We start from the raw sequence: 21,107 nt of genomic DNA, 5'->3' as shown, positions 1-21,107 counted from the left end.
ACATTCTTCTGGCTGGTCTCAAGAGTTACCAAGGTTGCTCTTGTCTGATTATGTGCACACCTGTGAGGGGCCTGGGAAGAGTTTGAAGGGAGGGACTGCTTGCTTCTCGCTTGCTTGATTCCTGCTTTCCTTTGAAAATGTAACAGTTTGGACCAAGACTATAAGAGAAGGGCAAAAGCCTGCCAAGCCAGTTTATTGACCTGTCTCAATAAACAGCTATTCTCGCAATGGACTGTCTCTGAAAATTGAACTGTCAGTGTCTTGACACATAGGGAATAATGGCATGCCCTGCGACACAGGTACAGCCTGTTTGCTGCATGGTCAATATTAGGCCCTGAGGACCAGGAATGGCCCACTGAACAGGCTGAGCAGATCTCATCAGGCAGAGCAGTGGAAGCTGAGCCTTCCACAGCCACCACTCTTTCCACATCAGGACACTGGCAGCTAAGCCCGCTAAAGACAGGAAGGGAGGGTTTGTGGAGCGAGAAGGCACGAGCCCAACATGGGAAGCCACCTCTGATAAGCAAGATAAGGAGTCAATAGCAGGATAAGGAGGGGAGAGACTTAAAGGTGCAGAGGGGAAGAAAAGGAAACCAGTAGGTTGAGGTCAGGGAAGAAAAGAACCAGATGCTTGTGTGTTGTATGAGACCCGGTTGGGAGGAGGAGCAGGGTGGTGACAAAAAACTCTCCCCTTCCAATTGTGAGACCTCTGCTTTCAAGAATAGCCAGGACAACAGTAGAGGGAAATAAACTCTTAGATGGATGGGCAGGACCCTTTGATCCCACTGCTTCAGGGGAGGTTCTGTCAAGCCTTTCATGTGCAATGGATGAAGCATGTGCGTGCATTTTAAACTTTTGTTTCTTTAATACCAAAAGTCAGGGCTTTTTGTTTAATACCAAAAGTCAGGGATTTTTTTGAGCAGGAATGCACAGGAACTCAGTTCTGACTGCCTTGGCATCAGGAGGTATGCCCAAATATACAAATGAGTTCTTTTTGAGCTTTTTCTACAGAAAAGCTCCCTGTGAAACAATGGTAATGTCAGGGGTGTGTGACCTAATATGCAAATGAGTTCCTGCTGGGCTTTTATTTTTTTAAAAAGTTAAACTTCTTATACAATTACAACCTGCACCTTTAGGTGGTTCTGGAGAGTGCATCAGTAATGACATTCACTTTCCCTCTTTGATGCACAATGTCAAATCCAAAGTGAAAAAATATGCAGCACTAATTGTGTCCACTAATTTGTCTACCCTTGGCATAGGATAGACAAGGCATAGGACTCCTTGAAGAAATTCCTTGGCACCTGTCGCATCAACCATCACCAGTGGTCTGACCTAGCCTCAGATTGCAAAGCATGGAGGCACACCATCCACCAGGCTGTCTCTTCCTTTGAGAATGCATGCATAGCTGGTCTTGAGGACAAAAGGAGATTGAGGAAGAATCGCACTGCTACAGCACCAACCCCAAATCAGACTTTTCCCTGCAGCCACTGTGGCCGGATCTGCCTGTCCCGCATTGGTCTTGCCAGCCACCAGCGAGCCTGCAGCAGACGTGGACTACTGCACCCTTCTTAAATCTTCATTCGCGAAGTCAAGCCGAGAGAGGGCATAGGATATACATCAGGGGCTGTAACCTTATCCAACTTTTGATAGTCATCACAAAACTTTACTGTTTTATCCAATTTGGGAATCAGAATAACCAATGAGGCCCAAGAACTTTCTGCAGGTACAATAAGTTCAAGGTTCAACATTTCTTTAACGTCCTTTCAATACTGATGGCATTTGGGCCAGTTACTCTGTAAAGTGGAAGAGCAATAGGCCTGGTATCTCCAGTATCGATCTTTTGCTCAGCTAACTTGGTTCGCCTGGGAAAATTCAAAAAGATGGACTGATATTCTTTTAAGACAGCCTTTAGCATACCATTGTTGGTCTTTGGTTAAGGTTGGCACTAGGTTAACTTCACTAACTGTGCTACCCGTTACTTAAAATTCCTCTTTTTCCCTGTCTCTGGCCATAAGGACATAGAGGGGGAAAGGTCAGGTGGAATTAGGGGTAAAATGTTTGAGGTGAATCAATAACTCTGAGGTAACTTAGTAATTTCACAAACTCCAGTTAATATGTTTCCATCAAGTAAGAGTTTTAAGCTTTTCAAAAAGTCTTAGAATGTGTGATATGAGAAGCTTTGGTTTCAGCTTCTGCTAAACACTCCAGTATAAGTTCTTGAGTTTAACGGAGTCTTCATGTTTCAGAAGGCAGGGATACACTACTAAGTACCCAAAATCTTCCTCTAAACAAACTAGGGATCACTCTTCTGTTTGAACTATCTCCTTTTCAACTGAAAATGAAGGGAGCTTTGGCTCTTGAAAGCTTATACCCCCAGAATCTTCTTGGTCTATCAAATCTAGCTGTACATATATCAGAGTTTGTGTTGCAGGCTAAAAGAAATACATTCTTCAGTCCAAAACCCAAGACTTTCTGATTACTAGAAGGATTGATCTTCCCCCTTCCATGTTCTTTCTCTTGATATATTGTTTCTTCACAGACAGTATTATCCATTGAAGGTCATCTCCTCCTCTTATCTTAACAAAACAAGCAAAACCAGTCCTGTGCCTCCTAGGAACTTAAGTAGCTACAAACAGGACTGACAGAACTTGACAGCCTGAGCAGTTTCATGATGCTGACTGGCAGACTTTTTTGCGGGGGAGGCATTGCCCCCTCTGGTAAATGGTGTGTGTGTGTGGCTTGAGCCCTGCTACTCCTCATAGTTGATGCCCCTGCATAAGTGTAGTGTTGCCATCCTCCCCAGGGAATTAGATGATTTCTCCAGAGATCAGTTCTCCTGGAGAAAATAGCTGCTTTGGAGCAGTTATACCCTGCTGAGCTCCTTCCCACCCAAACTCAAGACTTCCCCAGGTTCTGCCCTCAAATCTCCAGGAATTTCTCATGTCAGAGCTGGCATCACAGATGAAAATACAAAAATATAAACCCTAGAAAAATCCAATTAAAGCTTCTGGGTTTATGAAAGCCTCTGGGTTTGTGAAGCCTTGAATAAAACTCTAATTTGTTGTGGTGTCTGAATATAAGCATTGGGCAAATTGGTATTCCTCACCCCTCCACTTCAGATTCTAAACCAGGATTAAGCTGAAGTTTAGAATTCTGGTTTGTGGGAAGAAAATAAATTTCAGTTCACCCATGCATTTGAATTTGGATGTCACAGTGACTTCAATTGCACTTCACATACAGCAGGGGGTGGGGAGCGAGGTAAGTACCCAGTCCTGGCAATAAACTGTGTGTGTGCTTCTGGGCTCATTTGGCAGTAGGTAGAAGAATTTCCAGTGTAAATAAGTACACTCAGCCAGTTTGTCAGAAATAAACATTTTTATTTAGCTCTTACTGTATTTTGGACAAATATGAGGAGGGGGAATCCACTGAATCCCTCCCCCCTTTATAATATAGAGGCTGAAATGGTTGTTTTGTGTGATGAGATTCAGAATACTGAAGGAAATGTGTGGTGCCAAGGATGATGTCTGCAACAAGCAAGACAGTGTTGTATCCATTACATTAAGATGGCACCTAGTGGTGACCTTTGTGTACAAATAAGAGTTCCACATATGAAATCAATGGGCATAAGCACACTTAACTGGATTGTGGCAGCGATAGTTTTCTGCCATGGCACATAAGCACTGCTGTGACCAAAAAAGTATAGTTAGAAATGTCTTTAAATCCTCCAACAAAACTTAGAGGAAACTACAAGAGGAAAAACTACATAAGTTTCATTAATAAATTAAATTTTTCTCCATAAAAAATAAAGTGTGTTTCCAGTACCTCTACATTAATGTAATTAAAAATAACTCCACAATGTAACATTTTATCTTACTCATGTGCAAAGTAATGAGAAATTCAATAGCAGCGTACATAAAGCCTGACACTATACAGTATAAAAGCACACACATGAAGAATCAGCATATAATCTTTGGTTTAAAAATGGAGTATATATTTGGTAAATGTCTGATCTTCAGAGAAATGCAAATATGGGAATACATTTGGCACTCCATATTCCATTAACCAAATTAGGCAAAGTCAAGAATGCAACACAATGGAGAATTTACAGTGTCTTTGTGTGTTTCTAGTGATCCAGTTCCCTTACAAGCAAAGTCCAGGAATGTAAAACTGTGCCAAACAAATTATCCTTTCACTAGTGTAGATGATAAAATGCATACTTTTTCTTCAAGGGAAAATGTTTTCCCATTTTTGCTTTTGCTCTATATTGGTAATTCTTTCCCCTCTCCAATTCAAATATCATACATTTTGGCTGCCATACAAGAAGAGGATATCAAGTATCTAGTAAGAGCTAATAACTGGAAGCCAGGGAAGGGGAGCAATGAAGAGATCATTGATATTTTGTTACTCTGTGACTAGAAATAACTTTTAGTAGGATTTACTCCAGTCATGACAGGTGGCACATCTGCTGGGCTTATAGGATATTGGTTCCTTCTGTTGGTGTTGAAGGCAGAACTTAGTAGTTGTCAAAGAAAATGTTTGTAGAGTACCCTGCATATTGCATGTACACAATAATTTCCCACTCTGCTACTTTCCATATTGGCATTTGAGCAAGTTTAAATGCAGGGCTCTCACATATGGAAGGTAATATTTAGACTCAGCTGTATGTTACTTATCTGCAGTACAAAATACATCAATCAGACTGGAAAAGGAATAAGACTGCATTGTGCCTCCAACGCGTGTAACCCCAAGGAAGTGGTATTTGGGAGAACCAGTTGCAAGATGGGTTGCATGTGTGGTAATAAGAACAGGATGTCTCAAGAGGACCCCATGCAGACACCATCCTAGATCTCAATGGTATGATCACACCAGCTGTTATATATGTCTGATGTCTAGATCCTCCAGCATTTTCAGCCTATTCTAATGAGAAATATTAACCCCCACCAACTATCAGCAGCAGAGATGAAGGTCAGGAAGTTGAATTGGGCACAGGCCCAGCAGGAAAGGGGCGAGGGAAGGAATCCCCCTCTCAAGTATTTCAGGCCTGCACTGGTTTATGCCTAATATTCACTATGGTCTTCAAATTTTTACAAAGTCTTAGTTATGACAAATATCCAGGTAAAAATGTTTGAAACAGAAATTTTAAGCTTGCTCTAATATAAATGGAGGGAAAAAGAAATGAGACTTAAAAAAAAACATTAAAAACCACTGAGGCAGCTTGAATTTAAATTGCTTTTCTTTGCCGTTCTTGGACAGTCACAAAGTTAAGCAAATCAATTGCTGTAACAACACCAAATACCATTTGCCTTTTACTGGATTTTCCATCGCTGTGATCTAGAGGAAGGAAGAATAGGATAGACATATTCAGATTTTAAACTACCAATTCAAAACCAGACGCAGTATTTTAGAAAAAGGTCAATTAGCCATAGGGTCAGCAAAGGAATCAACACTACAATGTGAGGGGGCACTCTGCTTCTTTATTCTGACACTGGGTGGCTATATGATTGGCAGGACTGCACTACATATTCATAGTGAACCTCTCTGGAGATGTCACTGCACCAAGCCATGGGCACTTGACAGAAGTGGAAAAAGGTCATGGAGACTGAAATAGGAACTCTGCCACATCATAAGAGTTATTGGCATGGCTCTTCCTCCCTAGTGTTAGCCCAATATAGTGCACAGTTTTATCACTGTTATCCTTGGTGAGGGGTACTTGTATGGCTCTCCATCATTTGCCTTGTATACAGTGCCCCTTCAGCTACTGAGGCACTGGCCTTTGTTCCCTCCACAGTCACTAAAGCACCACCGTGAGATTACGCTGCAAGATTAAAAAGAAAACAGTTTATGAGATCACAGTGCACCCAAAGATCAGCAAGGAGAAGGAAAACGCAATAGAGGCAAAATTCAGACTACAGTCAGTCTCATCTAATGGTAACCCATAGACTCAGAATCTAATGTAATGATTAGAATCAATGCCAATGTTGTGCTTAAGTAGGGGTCTTGGTTTAAACTCCTAGAGGCTTTAGCAATGGCAAGATGTCATTGACAGAAGGTGCTTTCAGCACCACTCCAGTTGAATCTACAAACTGGGGCTTTGCTTTGTTTTGTTGCATTGCAAATTAAATATTGGTTACTTTAATATATCAGCTTTCTGCTTTCTAACCTATTGTAGACATATATTAGACTGGATACAGCCACCTCTGATGATGGTCACATTATGCTCTGGAATTCCTAGGAACTGTGTCTTAAGAATATGAGTTTATTTGGTAGAAAGTGATTTAGAACAAACTCAGAAGTCCTTATACTTACATTGAATCTGTTCATGTACCACTAGAGCAAAGTGATCTATTTCCAAGATATGAGACAGCTTCCCCAAGTTGTCTTGCAGATGAATCTGCAAAGAAAAAGTTATTGAACTTGAGAAACCAATTTATTATATAGGTAATATAACTAACATGAATTTGAGCAGACTTTGGAGGATGGTGGAAGACAGGAGGGCCTGGCGTGACTCAACTGTGCGACTGAACAACAACAACAACAAAGCACCCAAATCCTTACTCCACAGCTCCAATAAGGCTTTTGAAAATATACGTCTGTGATAGTGAAGCATGATAGTGAGGTGGTTGGAGTAGCAGAGTTTGGTTAAATGTTGCTGTTTTAAATAAAAGTAAAATGAAAAAGAAGAGACTTTCAAAATTAAAAAAATGGCATTTAAGTGTTCTCCATCTGATATGCAATAAATTCAACTTCAAAAGTACAGTAATCTAATAACAGCTTATTTTCCAGCTGTGCCAATATGAGCTGGAAGGAGGTATTTGAGAAAAGATACACAGGAGAAAGGGAGTGGGGGTGGGAAGAACCACATAAAAGTCAATCAGTAGAGATAAAGCAAAGCAAAGATCTTATTCTAGGAATAATTATTTTTCTGCAGAGACAGTGTCTTTTTTTCTTTTAAAGCCCTTATTTAAATGTGTCTCCATCTATACTATATCAATTTATCTTATTTACAACATATCCCCATCTGTGGCTACTTAAATCTGGAGACTGGGACCGTGAACAGACAAGTCAGATCTCTGTACAAACCCAAGAAAAATCCCAGGTGTACAGAAAAAAGTATACTGGAGGATTACCTGCCCGAAATGATAGAAGCAGCACCTGTAGCTTTAAGAAATGGATGCCCTGTGAGATCTCAGAAACTATTGTGGCGGTTGTTAGGTAACCACAACAATATTGCCAGACTTCAAACCTTGACTTTTGTGAGCAAAAAGTGGAGGGGCAGAACTCTTTCTAGTTTGTTCCTTTCCCCACTGCCCAAGCAGGAGAACTCATCAGAGCCAGACCTGGTAGCAACTACCAGGTTACTCATTACAACATAACTTGCACAACTCACCTGGTAGGGTTGCCAGGTCCCCTCTGGCCACCAGCAGAGAATGGGAGTAGGTAGGGCTTTTTTTTGTAGAAAAAGTCCAGCAGGAACTCATTTGCATATTAGGCCACATCCCTGACATGAAGCCAGCCAGAACTGTGTTGCTGTGTTTTCCTGCTCAAAAAAAGCCCTGGAGGTAGGGTAGCCACACCCAGGTTGGGGAACCCCTGGTGATTTGGGGTGGAGCCTGAGGAGGACAGGGACATCAGTAGGGTACAATGCACTCTCCAAACTATCAATTTTCTTCAGGGAAATTGATTTCTGTAATCTGGAGATGAGGTGTAATTCTAGGGCAGGGGTGGCCAACGGTAGCTCTCCAGATGTTTTTTGCCTACAACTCCCACCAGCCCTAGCTAGCATGGCCAATGGCTGGGGCTGATGGGAGTTGTAGGCAAAAAAAAATCTGGAGAGCTACCATTGGCCACCCCTGTTCTAGGGGATCCCCAGGTTCCAACTGGAGGCTGACATCCCTCTCACCCAGGTCCAATGGTAATCTCCTAGTGATTCACTACTATCTGACAGCACAAGAGTCAGTGTGATGTAGGGGTAAGAACATTAGACTAGGATTTTTGAGACCCACACTGTGTCAGGAACAAGTCCCTGACAGTTATGGCTTTGGTTTCTTCATTGCTGGTATTATTATCCTTGCTCATTAATTGTTTACTATTATTGCACTGTAGTTTAGCCTTCATGATTTACTAACCACATATTGTAAGCTTAATCATGAGTATTTCTTTTCCCATTGATTTTCTTTAAACAGTTGGTGTTTTGTATGTAGTGGGATGTGCTAGGCCTGCAGATGGAAAGGAACTACGGGGAGACAGCTCTAATCTGGTCTTCCTGAACAACGCTGATATGGAACTGAAAAGGGAAAAGTACTGGATGTGTTTAGCTTTGTTTATAATTCAAGCATATGAAGATATATTCTACCTTGTACACAGTGCTTTAGTATTATAATAAAAAAAAGGTAAAGGTAGTTCCCTGTGCAAGCACCAATCATTTCCGACTCTGGGGGGACATCGCATCACAACATTTTCATGGCAGACTCTTTTACGGGGTGGTTTGATACTGCCTTCTATGTCGTGGTCCTTCTGTTGTAGTAATACCCACTGGGAGACTGGCATCCCTATATCACATGCTTCAAATGCAGATGTTCCAGTTTCATTTCCTGGCAACTCCAGCTACAGTACCTCAGGGAGCAGGATCACAGGATCAGGAAAGACTCTACTTAAGACCTGAACCACCACTACCTGTCAGACTAGACAGCACTAGACAGAATGGATCAGTGGTCAGACTTAGTATGGCAGCTTCATATGTTTATACTAGTTGAACAATGCACTCTGGAATACACTTTTCCATATAGCCACCAGCATACCAATCTACACCTCCACAAATCACCAATATTTTCCTAGATTCTCTGTGTAGAAGGGAATGACACCATGGAGTTGGATCCAAAGGCACCCTTCAGTTCATGGAATAGATTCTTCCACTAAAGAAAGGAAGCAAAAGAAAGTTCTATACTACTTTTAACATTTCAAGTGGAAAACTTCTTTCATGAAGGAAGGGCTGCTTTCTATCCAAACCAATAATATATGAAGCCAAAAGAAGCCCAGGGAAAGTAGAGAGAGTTTGCTGCTAAGTTTAATTCAGTTGTTCCACTTTGTACTTCCAGGAATCTCTCTGCCCTTTTTAATCTTTAAAGTCCATTAAGGTACTGATTTACAATGTACACTCAGAGATCCACCAGCAGTTGATAATGTTAAATGTAAAAAGAGAAAGAAAGAAACCAAAAGGAACCTTCTAATTTAGAAGCAATATTATCTTCCATAAGTGTCTTTTTGTTTTACTGTGCTTTCCAGTCTGACCAAACTGAATCAGTTTTAAATATACCCAACTATTTTCTTGTACAAATAACAGGGTATTCAGGACTTTCTCTTTCAACAGTAGAACATCTAAGGCTGATTATTAAAGACAACAAGAGCTTCTTCAAGAATTTTGGTTTCACCACCTAATTAAAGAGGATGGATGATTGACAGAAATGCTGGCTATTCAATAAACAAGGTAAATAAAAAGAAGGTACTCAGACTACATTTATCATGGCAAAGAAAGAATAGAATAATTTATAGAAATAGCCAGGGCTGTGTATATGCTGTTACATCATACTCTATGATTTAAAAGTAAAAAAACACACATCAAAATTAGGCACTATGATAACCCAAATCATCTCCAAAAGTGAATTATGCAAGCTTCATAAAAGATGCAAATTTAGCAACAGCAGTTTATTTTATATGAATGTGTGTGGGTGATGGTGGTGGGGAGTGTATTTCAGCCCCCATTCCCAGGCTTCTGAGATTTCACCAGGTATTGTTTGACCAATCTGAAGCTTCCCTTGGAATATTAATACAAAGGCATTGTGAAGAGACTCTGAATTCCCACCAGCTTTGCAACTGCAATGCAGTTGTGAGGAGACACACAACAAAATCAAAAGCTGTGCCAATGGTTGCTCTTGTTCTTCCCTCTTCTTTTGGTTTCTTTCCTGTGCTTATTGGCTGATGACTTTGTGTAATTATTGTCTTATTTAATGGGTTGCTTTTAACATATTTTGTGAGGCACAATTGAGAACTATTTGGAACTATTTCAGAGAGAAAATCAGGATACCTATAGGACTGAATAAAGTGCAAAAGTACTCCAAGGATGAGGGGAGGGGAAAATTTCTTGATAGAATCGTAAAGAACTAATCAATTTGCATTTAATGGGGCTGGATTTTGCTTCAAATGCGTAAAAAATGTTTTCTGTTCAGAGCTTGATGCTGAAAAGAAAGTCACATTTGAATTGCACCCAACCAGAGTGCTTCTAGAGCAGCCCCATCCTCACTCATGTTGTCTGTCCTCTGGTCCCATGTTGGACCACTTCAGTCGTCTTTCTCGGGAAGATGTGGACAGGATCTTGGCTGTGGTGAAGCTGGCCACTTGCCTATTGGACCCATGTCCAACCTGGCTTCCTAAAGCAGGTGGCAAGTGTATCCAAGGTCCTTTAGCTGACATTGTTAACTTGTCTCTGGAAATGGGGACTTTTCCAGCTAAACTTAAAGAAGCAGTGGTTTGCCCGCTTTTTAAAAAGCCATTTCGGCCCAATGGTCCTGGCCAATTACTGCCCAATTTCAAATTTACCATTTCTGGGTAAGGTAATTGAGAAAGTGGTGGCAGAGCAGCTCCAAGCTTTCCTGGAGGATACCTCTACCCTTGATCCCTTCCAGTCCGGCTTGGAGACCACCTTGGTTGCCCTTACTGATGACCTTAGAAGGCATCTGGATCAAGGCGGGTCAGTGCTGCTATTGTAGTTAGATCTGTCGGCAGCATTCGACACAGTCGATTACGATCTAATGACCCACCGCCTTGCTGATATTGGAGTTCAGGGGTAGCCTTGCAGTGGTTCTCCTTCTTTCTACATGATCGGGGACAAGGGTGGAGAAAGGCAAGCAGATTGCCCTGTGGCACTTGAATGTGGTGTGCTGCAGGGAGCTATTCTCTCGCCAATGATGTTTAACATCTACATGCGCCCCCTTGCTCAGATTGCCCGAGGTTTTGGGTTGGGTTGTCACCAGTATGCAAATGACACCCAGCTTTATCTGTTGATGGACGGCCATGCAGACACCGCCTGAAGCTTAATCCAACTAAGATGGAGGTCCTGTACCTGAGCTGCAGGGGGCTAAGATTGGACATCCATCTCCCCACCCTGGATCGTACTCTTTTTTTGCCATCCAAGGAGGTGAGGAGCTTAGGCGTGACACTGGATTTCTCACTTTCTATGGAGGCCCAGGTCACAGCAGTTGCGCGATCTGCATTTCATAATCTTCGGCAGGTCAAACAGCTAGTGCCCTATCTGACCCCCTATGACTTAGCTACAACGATCCATGCAACGGTCACTTCCAGGTTGGACTACTGTAACTCGCTTTACACAGGCTTGCTCTTGGGGCTGATCCGGGAACTCCAACTGGTGCAAAATGCAGCAGCACGGCTGGTAACTGGATTGCCCCTACGGGCAAGCAGTCGGCCGATGCTGTGCTGATTGCACTGGTTACCAATTGAGCACCGAATCTGCTTCAAGGTTTTAGTACTGACATTTAAAGCCTTGTGCAGCCTGGGACCAACATATCTGCGGGACTGCCTCTCCCCATACGAGTCCTGAAGATTGCTGCGATCGGCCAACCAACACCTACGGGTCATCCCCAGCCCAGGGACATCCGGCTTGCCTCGACCTGGTGGAATCAGCTCCCTGTGAAGATCCGGGACCTACCAGATTTGCTTCTGTTCTGTAGGGACTGCAAGATGGAGCTGTTTTGCTGGGCCTTTGGTTGAGGCAAATGGACGTCCTCTCATTCCATGGTCTACACCATCTATTGCCCTTCCCCACAATGGGCTAGAAAACTATAACGAGCTGAAATATTATATTTTTTCACCTGAAATAAGTGCCTGCCTGCCGGTGTATATTTTTGAGTTATGTTTTTACTTGTATATTATTAAGCTATTGTTGTATTTTAACTGTTTTATTGTGACTGTGATCCACCCTGAGCCCGCATGGGAAAGAGCGGAATATAAATTAACCAAATAGAATAAATAAATAACAGTGTTACACCTTGACTAGACCCTGTCTACAATGCTGGTGTGCACAAGGGTGAGGGGAGATTTTTGCTGATTCTCCCCCACCTGCAGCTGACCTCCAACTCCCCACAAGCTATTCCTGGAAGTTTCCCCTACCTCCCAATTGCAGCACAAGAGAGAGGTATTTTGGGGTGCAGCAGGAGGAGGAGAATTGAACTCACATTTTTGTAGATAGAAATCCTTCCACCTGCAGAAATTTTAGGCAGCATCTTTCCCCTTACTTTCTCTAAATGAAAACAGACTCTAATGATGGTGAATTCAGTACCCAAGTCCCAGTTTTGTGCTTGTTTGCTAGAAGTGCAGATTGAACACAGTCCTAGTTTGAGCCCAAAAAATGAATGCACCAGACAATATTTGAGTATTTTGTCTAGAGGCAAGTAGCAGGCATTTTAAGCCGGGTTGCATGATGCTTAAGCCACTTTCCCTGTTCCATTCCCCCTTATGCAGTTAACTGGTTTTTGCCTCCAACCAGTGTTTCCCTCAAGCAAGAGAAGCCCTCCACACAGCACCTGACTACAGCCAGTCCAGCCACACTTGCTACTTGCCACCAGTGACATGGTTTCTGACCCCCTACAGCAAAGAAACACCAAGCCAGAGAAGAGAGAAATTGCACTGCTTAATTAGGCATGCACTGCTCAGTTACGCACCACACTATACATTTTGCATGATGATTCATATGAGAGCTGGGAGAGAAAGAATGGATTTAATGTGTACACAAAGTAAAAGCATATCCTGAAGATATGTAGTAATCAGGCAAACACATTATAGTTTGTTTAGAGAATTAAGTGTTAAAGAACCTTTGCTTCCATATATTCCATAGTGAGGAACTATGTAGAGTCTCAATCAAATGAGTGTAATAACTTTAAATTACCGGTACGTTATAGATTTCTGTCAAACAATTTGTACATCCTTATTTCTAAAAACGGGCTATTTTAAAGGTAAGTTACTAGAAAGTTCACTTTAAGATACTGAAAGAAAAGTAACAAGAGGCACCACAAGACTCATCTACCTTTTTGAACTGCTTGTAGATTACTTTACTGACTTGGTCTGATGGCTGCACTTTACCAGCAAGCACTGAAGAAAGCATGTTGCCAAGGGTAACCATGCCCAAAATTACACTAGAAAAGAGAGAAGAAATACATGTCAGATGAGATTTTCTACTAAATGAATTGTAAGCTTCTCCCTTGTGCTTCATACTTTAGGTCAGCTTTTTGAGACCCTCCCTTCTCATCCTGAATTCAACAAATCCTTAACTGTAAACTACATTTCAAACATTGTACATAATAGTATATTTTTTAAAAAAGACACTTTGAGAGAAGAGAATATAAAGTGAAATGGCAGGGGAAGTAATGAGGCAACTATAGTCCAATCCTTAGACCTCTCTTAAATCCATCAAAGTCAGTGGCATTAGAAGGGTGTTGCTCAGCTCAGAAATGCGCAGCTAATCTTTCCGGTGCATGCCATTTCCTTGCTCCAGATTGGCCCTGCTCACTCCCCTCCCAAAAAACAGTGGATTGAGTCCATCATCATCATCATCATCTCACTTTTGGTTAACAAAGCAACATTAGTATTTTATCTTGTTAAACTGTCCTTTTTAGAGCAAACATAACCAACTATTGCTCTGAACACAGGAGAAAAGTAAATTTTTAGTAATGTGAACAATTCACTTTAATTAGTGAAAGCTGAAAACTAAATGACATTCCTTTATCAGCCATTTCCCCAGCTTTTCTATAAAATTTGGATTGTTTGGTTTAGATGATGCATTTCTCTTATATTGGCACTGCAGTTACTGCAGCAGAACCTTCTTCAGCCAAGTACACCTTAACTGGGATGAATTGTTGGAGCTGACACTGTGCCATGCCCTGGTCTGACCTGCCTGAAATACAGATCTGTCCACTGACCTTTTGCCTACCTTACTTAGCTTCAGAGCTATGGTGCAATTTGGGCTCAGTTAATTCTTTTATAGAGCATCACTTGAAGGAGTTTGGTCCTTAAGAGGTAATAAACTGTAATATAATTTGAAACATAGATTTTAAAAGCTACAATTGTAATGTCACCTTTCTTTTACACTGGAAGAAGCATCATGAAAATATCTAGGGATTTTTTTAAAAAGAAACATTTAAATGGTGGGAGGTTTCTGTCCAAATCAGCAGTTTTGTGTGCTTTGTCTGGAGACAAAGATGCAAGCTCAGATGCAGAGTGGGTGGTTCAGAAGACCAGCTTCTGAAAGGCCAATTTCCTCTGGAGGTTTATACCTGTCCTTGTAAGGAAAAAAATCCCTTTACATATGAATACATTGAGAAGGACATCCAACAGCATGCACTATTCAAAACAGCCATTCAAAAAAGAGGGAGGGGTTGTGGCTTACAGGAAGAGCTTCTTCAACTGGTACAGAATGCTGCAATCAGGATGTTGACTGGAGTAGGTCATAGGGACCATATCACGCCAGTACTGGCTCCCAATTGTTTCTGGGGCTGGTCTTTACCTTCAAAGCTCGATATGGTTTGGGACCAGTATACTTGAATGACCACCTAATCCCTTATGAACCTGCCCAACCATTACAGTCCTCTTTGGAGGACCTATTTCAGGTGCTCCTGTCATGTAAGATTAGGCAGTTGGCAACCTTCTTGGCTATGGCACCAAAGTTCTGGAATTCTCTCCTCAGGAAGATTTGTCTGTCCCCTTCTGTTGCTGTCTTCCGCCAGAGGGTGAGGACTTTTTTCTTTTGTTTGGCATCCCCCCAGCAATTTCCCCTTCCTAACCAAAGGTTTATATTTTAGCTCTGTTTTTAAACTGTTTAATGAAGGATGTTTGAGAGGGGGTATTGTAATGGTTTTTAAAAGGTAAAGGTAGTCTCCTGTGCAAGCACCAGTCATTTCCAACTCTGGGGTGACGTCGCATCATGATGTTTTCATGGCAGACTTTTTATGGGGTGGTTTGCCATTGCCTTCTCCAGTCATCTACACTTTCCCCCCAGCAAGCTGGGTACTCATTTGCCAACCTCGGAACAATGGAAGGCTGAATCAACCTTGAGCCGGCTACCTGAACCTAGCTTCCACCGGGATCGAACTCAGATTATGAGCAGAGAGCTTGGACTGCAGTACTGCAGCTTTACCACTCTGCGCCACAGGGTTTTACAATGCATTTGATCATATATATTTTAAATTGTTAATCACCTTGGTGACCCTTGTAAGGGCAGAAAGGTGGAATTTATTTACTTGGCTTCTAGCCTCCACCCCACCCCCCGCAAGCAAGCTCAGGATGGGTTAAACAAAGCATTCAATGAATTTTATAGTGTTTAAAATCCAATTTAAAATAAAATCCTTTAGTAGCAAACAATAACAGTTGAGGACACCATCTAATCACTCTCCATGTGCTCCCACCTAAGTTCTGCAAGTGTTGCAAGTGGATAGTAGTTGATATTGGGGAAACAGGTGGACAAAGGTAATACAAGTTGACAACATGCATAGTAGTATAGGAGATATAAATTCTGTAAATAAATAAATCCCTGGCATCTTCTGGAGCAGGTAGTAGGTGATGCAAAAATACCTCTACTGAAGACCCTGAATGGTCACTGCCAGTCGGAATTGACAATACAGACCCTGGTAGACCAACAGTGCAAGGCAGCTTCCTGTGTTCAAAGCATCATCAGTCAGGACCTAGACTTACAAACCAAAAGCAACAGAAAGCAAGTTCATCTCCTACTCAACCAAACCCAAGCAATCTCCCATGTCTCACTCAGCAATTTTCCTTGTGGCTGGAAGCAAACCAGGTTTCAAGGGCTTTTAAGTCCTCTTTTATCTGCCTCTATTGTATCCTTCAACCAACAGTTCTACTCTGTTTTGGGAAAGCACACCTTCTACACTTTGCACCACCACCTGGCCATCATAGTTTGGGCAAATATGAGGAAAGAGCACTCTTTCAGATGTACCTATTTACATACATCTCTTCAGCCTACCAGAGTGAATTAAGGTGGACATATACAAATAGTGCAAGCAGGAGTTTTCAAATGGGGTGAGTCCTGCTTGAGCAAAGCAAAGGACAGCCAATGCCACTGAATGATGTGTTCTTTAGAATTCCAGAACTTTGGAATATGGGTGAATTTTAAAGAAGGGACAATATTCAAGTCTGCACATACCCAGATTCATCAACAACAGGAACTTGGTCAAATCCCTTTTCTCGAAGTATTTCAATAGTCTTTTCACAGGTGACACTTGGTAGTACCGTTAGTGGGGCAGAGAGACATAATTCTTGAACTTTCAAGTGCCACCACCTAGGAGAAAAACAAGTACCATAAAGTTACTGTACAAAAAGATTTTATAGCAAGCAATTCAGGCACTAACTAAGAGCCACAACTTTGTTCTTTATAAATATAAACTTGCCCCAACAAGCCAATGTGGCAAAATACCATATTTTTGACATGTACACAGAAAAGGTCATGTTGGGTATTCTGACATGTGACCAATTTGTAGACTGGGTATATGTTAGGGGCACTGGGTATATGTTAGGGGCACTCATTATATTTGGTCTCCATAGTCTGCAAGCACCCTCTTTCACATCACTGGCAACTGGACAACTGGTATGGGATATATAATATTTCCATTGTCATCATAGTATACTGATATGTGTGAAGACACTGCATTTTGTAAGGATAGTTCTCACATTTTCAAATGTGCAGGCAAATGTCATACAGACCCACTCTCAACAAAGCTTTCCTCAAATACTGAGAGCAGGGTAAGAATTATAGCTTTTTCTGCTTTAATCCCCCTTTCGTCATTGATTTAAAACATTTCCTCAAAATTTTCCACTTTCCATTTTTTTACTTCACAACCTATGGGGCTGCATCTCAGGAGATACATCATGTTGACAGTTGTGGAGAACATCTAATATTGTTTTAACAGCAGTCCATATAATGCAAAATTTGTACTGAACATGATTTCAGATATAAACATATAATCCAATAAGATTTCCTAAGTAATCAACATAAGAATGGATTTTGGCACAAGTGGCTTTTTTACAAACTTTACCAAAAGACAGAGGGAGCTCACCAGGGTTTGTTAATGATGTCATCCTCTTCTTTCATGAAACCTTTCTGAGTCATCCATTTGTCACTCAAGAACTTGGACCTGAAAACCACCAAGAAACTAAATAAATCACAAGCATCAATTTAAGCTGCACCTACCCTAAAAGTAAATAAATTATGAAGGATAATATGGAATAAAATACCATAGTTTACAAATATGATAAAAAGATTATATAGAGTCATACCTCCTTTAAAAGTTCACACAAGGAGAATAAAACCACGGTGACACCTAGGTGGGCAAAGCCTTTCAAAAGGCCACTTTCCCCAGATAGGTAACATTTCTGAGCTAGTACACACACAAATGTCAGAGGGCACATTATATAGAAAAGTTGAAAAGCATTTATAGAGATAAAAAGTTTTTGAAAATGAGGACAGCTCATAATGAGGTGAAAGGGCACCAAAGAGGTAGTGTAAATCTCTCTCTCTCTCGGCGGCATAGTTAGGCCTACATTCAGGACAGCACAACCTCAAATGCTGCTGTTGTAAACACCATATAGATCCCTTGCTGCTGTTGTAAACACAATATAAGTCCATCCCACAGCAGTATCACCTAGGTAATGATCAGGTAAAAAGAGGACCTGTACTATCATCCACCCAGGCAGCACCAAGTCCTTAACTGTTACTGCAGCTGCACAGGATGAATCCATGGCTAAGAAACTTCTACACTGCTGGCATAATATCTGAAATGCACCTTAAATAGACGTAAATGTGGAGCAGTTTTGACCCCATGGACACCACAGTACTGGGGATGATCAGCACCGGCTCAAGGGCATGTAGCGCCCCAGGCAGGCTTGGGTAAGCCGGCCTTGGGGACGATGTCAGAAGACATCTTACATATTTTTGTTTCCCCACTGCAAAAAGGCGCTAAAAACTGCAGAGAGAGAGATTATGTTGTTGAAGGCTTTCACTGACAGAGTTCATTAGTTGTTGTTGTAGATCTTCTGGGCTATATGGCTGTGGTCTTGGCATAGTGGTACCTGATGTTTCGCCAGCAGCTGTGACTGGCATCCTTAGAGGTATAACACAGAAAGATAAGAGTTCTCTCTGTGTAAAAGTGAAAGGAAAGAAAAAGAAATGGTTTATATCTACTCAGGAAGGTGGGGTAGGGCTGAGTCATTATCTTGTAAGAATTTCCCAGGCTGTGACATGTTAATGGAGGAGCTTTCCTGAGGAGGTTCTTTTGTACTGGACCTTTCCTGAGGAGGTTCTTTGCATATGGAATGGCTGTTGGAATTCTAATCTTATCTGTAGTGCTGTTGTAAGTTGTAGAGCATTTTGTGTTTTTCAGGACTGGAAACCATGCCCTATTCATTTTTAAACTCTCTTCTACTACTATGCCAAGACCACGACCATACAACCCAGAAAATCTATGACAACTAAAGAGAGAGACGTTCTTAGATTGTACTTTAACTCTGCTGCACATTGGCTGTAAAGCATGATAACATTTCCTGTGAGAATATTTCCTCCCACTTATATTCAGGATGAGCCCTAGGGATTTGGGTAATGTTTCATCCTTCTGAAAAGAATCTAAAAAATTTACACCCGAAAAATGTTTGTACTTTTCTATAGCATTTGACATAATAGCAACATATTTATGAAGATGCAGTTGTGATGTGATATTAATCACATGACTTAGGTAATTGGGGTACTCTCATCTAGCAAATATTGAGTTATTTCATTTCAAAAGAGACAAAAATATTTCAAAATGAAACCCGAGTCTGTGCCAGGTTGAAACAAATACAAGACAACTTCTTACATGTAGTTCCTGACAGAGTCTGGAAGGATGACAACGCAACGCTGGCCCTCCTTCAGCTGTTTGGCTGCCTTCACAGCAACAGACATGGCACTGCCGGAGCTGCCACCTGTCAAAACACAGAGGATACTGTCAGACGTTCACAGAAGTTATTTTGAAAATGCAGATGTACAAGGAGAGAAAAAAAGATGAGAGAATCTGGGTTCAGACTCTCTTGAAGACCTAATGTAAGTGTCTCAACAGAGAGACAGGATGTGGCTTGGTGCAAATCACTACTCTTGTAACTATCAGGAAGGTTCTCCAAGTCACTTGGCCCTCTCTTGCCAAGTGTCACAAAACTTCCAAAAAGGAATAATGTAAAATATATGCAATTGTAAATGTGTTTTGGGCACTCTGTGAGACAGACCAGAACACTGGTCTGATACAGCAGGGCTCTTTCTTATGTTCTCTGCAAAGAATGAACAACTTTATACTTTCCCCTCTAGAACTCAGAGACACTCTAACTTTTTGCTACTGCCATAGATCTCCTAGGAGCCCTATGGGTGGAACCAATAAATAAAGCTGGCCAATGAACTCTTATTTGAATTTATTTAGATAATCTGTGAGCAACAGCGGTTCCACCAGAGAAAACAAAATAAGCAGACTGCATGAGTATGCAGATGCAGGGACTTATTCTATGCCAACCATAGGACAAAGCAATGCCACCTGTACTGGATGCTGAAACCAGGAGGCCACTACAGCTGTATGAGGGATCATTGCGTTTTACTTCATCATTAAAATGGCAACAAGCAAATGGCTGTAACAAGTTGACCTACACATCAAGCTTGAATGCTTCCTTATTTCACCCAAGGATACTATTAACAAGGCCAGCCTATAGGGTGTAGGCTTTCTACACCCTAGGCAGGCTGATCTGAATGCCCTGAGCCACTGGCTGGCTGAGAAGCTCAGGGTTTTCTTGCCCACCAATGCAGCAGGAAGAAAGAGGTGGAGGGAACTGCACCAGAACCCAGAAGTGATACCATGTTGGGTAACAGTCTAGATGTCCCTGAAATCTCTATGAAGGCCAAAATGATTTGCAGATTCTGAGAATACTGCCCAGAAATGATATCACTTCAGGGTTTTGACACAATCCTTCCTCCATTTTCTCCTCCCATGAGGGGCAAAAGAGCCTACAGTTGGTCAGCTGGCCAGCCAAGACAGACTGTGCTCCAGGTCACCATCCAGGTGAGCCTCTGGCTGGGGTGGCAGTGCTGGAATTCCCCCCCAGCACTTCCTGCCCTCTGGCACCCTAAGGATGGTGAGCAAATGGGCTACCCATGGCTATTAGCAAAAGCACTACAATATGTAATATGTATATTTAACCTGTGGAAACTGCTGCCATCCTTAAAGTGCATATACAAGACTGTCACGGGAGAGAACCAGAATCTCCCAACCTACACTTGAAAATACTCATGCTTTTTCCACCATTCCATTGCTTTGGCTACCAATTCTCTACATTAAAAGTGTGACTTCTTCAAAAATCCCCCTCAGATAGCACTTACCACACAGCAGTCCTTCATCTCGGATTAACATCCGTGCAAACGAAAAAGATTCCTCATCGCTGCTTTTATACCATTTGTCTACTAGCTAGAAGAAAGAGAAAGGAAGAAAGAGGAACAGAAACATAATGAGGCGCACTGAATCCTTCTAAATAAACACTTTTTCTCTGTTCTACACTGATGCTAAGAATTCCAACAAAATATGGGGTAGGAAAGGAGAAACTGATTTGAAACTGGAAATAGTTTTGACAATTCTTCTGTTGTATTCCCCAGAGCACTCCTGGTCAACAATCTGTGTGGGCACACCACGTTTTGACTGCACTTGTGCTAGAGAAGAAGAAGAAGAAGAAGAAGAAGAAGAAGAAGAAGAAGAAGAAGAAGAAGAAGAAGAAGAAGAAGAAGAAGAAGAAGAAGAAGAAGAAGAAGAAGAAGAAGAAGAAGAAGAAGAAGAAGAAGAAGAAGAAGAAGAAGAATTGCAGATTTATACCCTGCCCTTCTCTCTGAATCAGAGACTCAGAGTGGCTTACAATCTCCTTTATCTTCTCCCCCCACAACAGACACCCTGTGAGGTGGGTGGGGCTGAGAGGGCTCTCACAGCAGCTGCCCTTTCAAGGACAACCTCTACGATAGCTATGGCTAACCCAAGGCC

At 41.8% G+C, this 21,107-nt stretch overlaps 1 protein-coding gene across 4 annotated transcripts in view; it reads right to left on the bottom strand.

The window, feature by feature from the left end:
- Positions 1-3,356: 3,356 nt before the first annotated feature.
- LOC132568411 (cystathionine beta-synthase-like protein) overlaps positions 3,357-21,107 on the bottom strand; it is a 74,351-nt gene continuing 56,600 nt past the window's right edge. For 2 of the 4 annotated variants that reach the window (XM_060234201.1, XM_060234200.1), the window contains exons 10-17: positions 20,462-20,546; positions 18,924-19,029; positions 17,133-17,210; positions 16,223-16,357; positions 13,094-13,202; positions 12,732-12,767; positions 6,307-6,391; positions 3,357-5,331 (exon numbers count right to left, since the gene is read on the bottom strand). In XM_060234201.1, coding sequence (XP_060090184.1) covers positions 5,222-5,331; positions 6,307-6,391; positions 12,732-12,767; positions 13,094-13,202; positions 16,223-16,357; positions 17,133-17,210; positions 18,924-19,029; positions 20,462-20,546 — 744 coding nt within the window. In that variant the 3' untranslated portion in view covers positions 3,357-5,221. The remainder of the gene's footprint in view (positions 5,332-6,306; positions 6,392-12,731; positions 12,768-13,093; positions 13,203-16,222; positions 16,358-17,132; positions 17,211-18,923; positions 19,030-20,461; positions 20,547-21,107) is intronic. The other 2 variants (XM_060234203.1, XM_060234202.1) reach the window with 1 other exon arrangement.

The sequence above is a fragment of the Heteronotia binoei genome, chromosome 3 (genome assembly GCF_032191835.1).
Source record: "Heteronotia binoei isolate CCM8104 ecotype False Entrance Well chromosome 3, APGP_CSIRO_Hbin_v1, whole genome shotgun sequence".
Taxonomy (NCBI): domain Eukaryota; kingdom Metazoa; phylum Chordata; class Lepidosauria; order Squamata; family Gekkonidae; genus Heteronotia; species Heteronotia binoei.
This window is presented reverse-complemented; position numbering and strand designations above follow the sequence as displayed.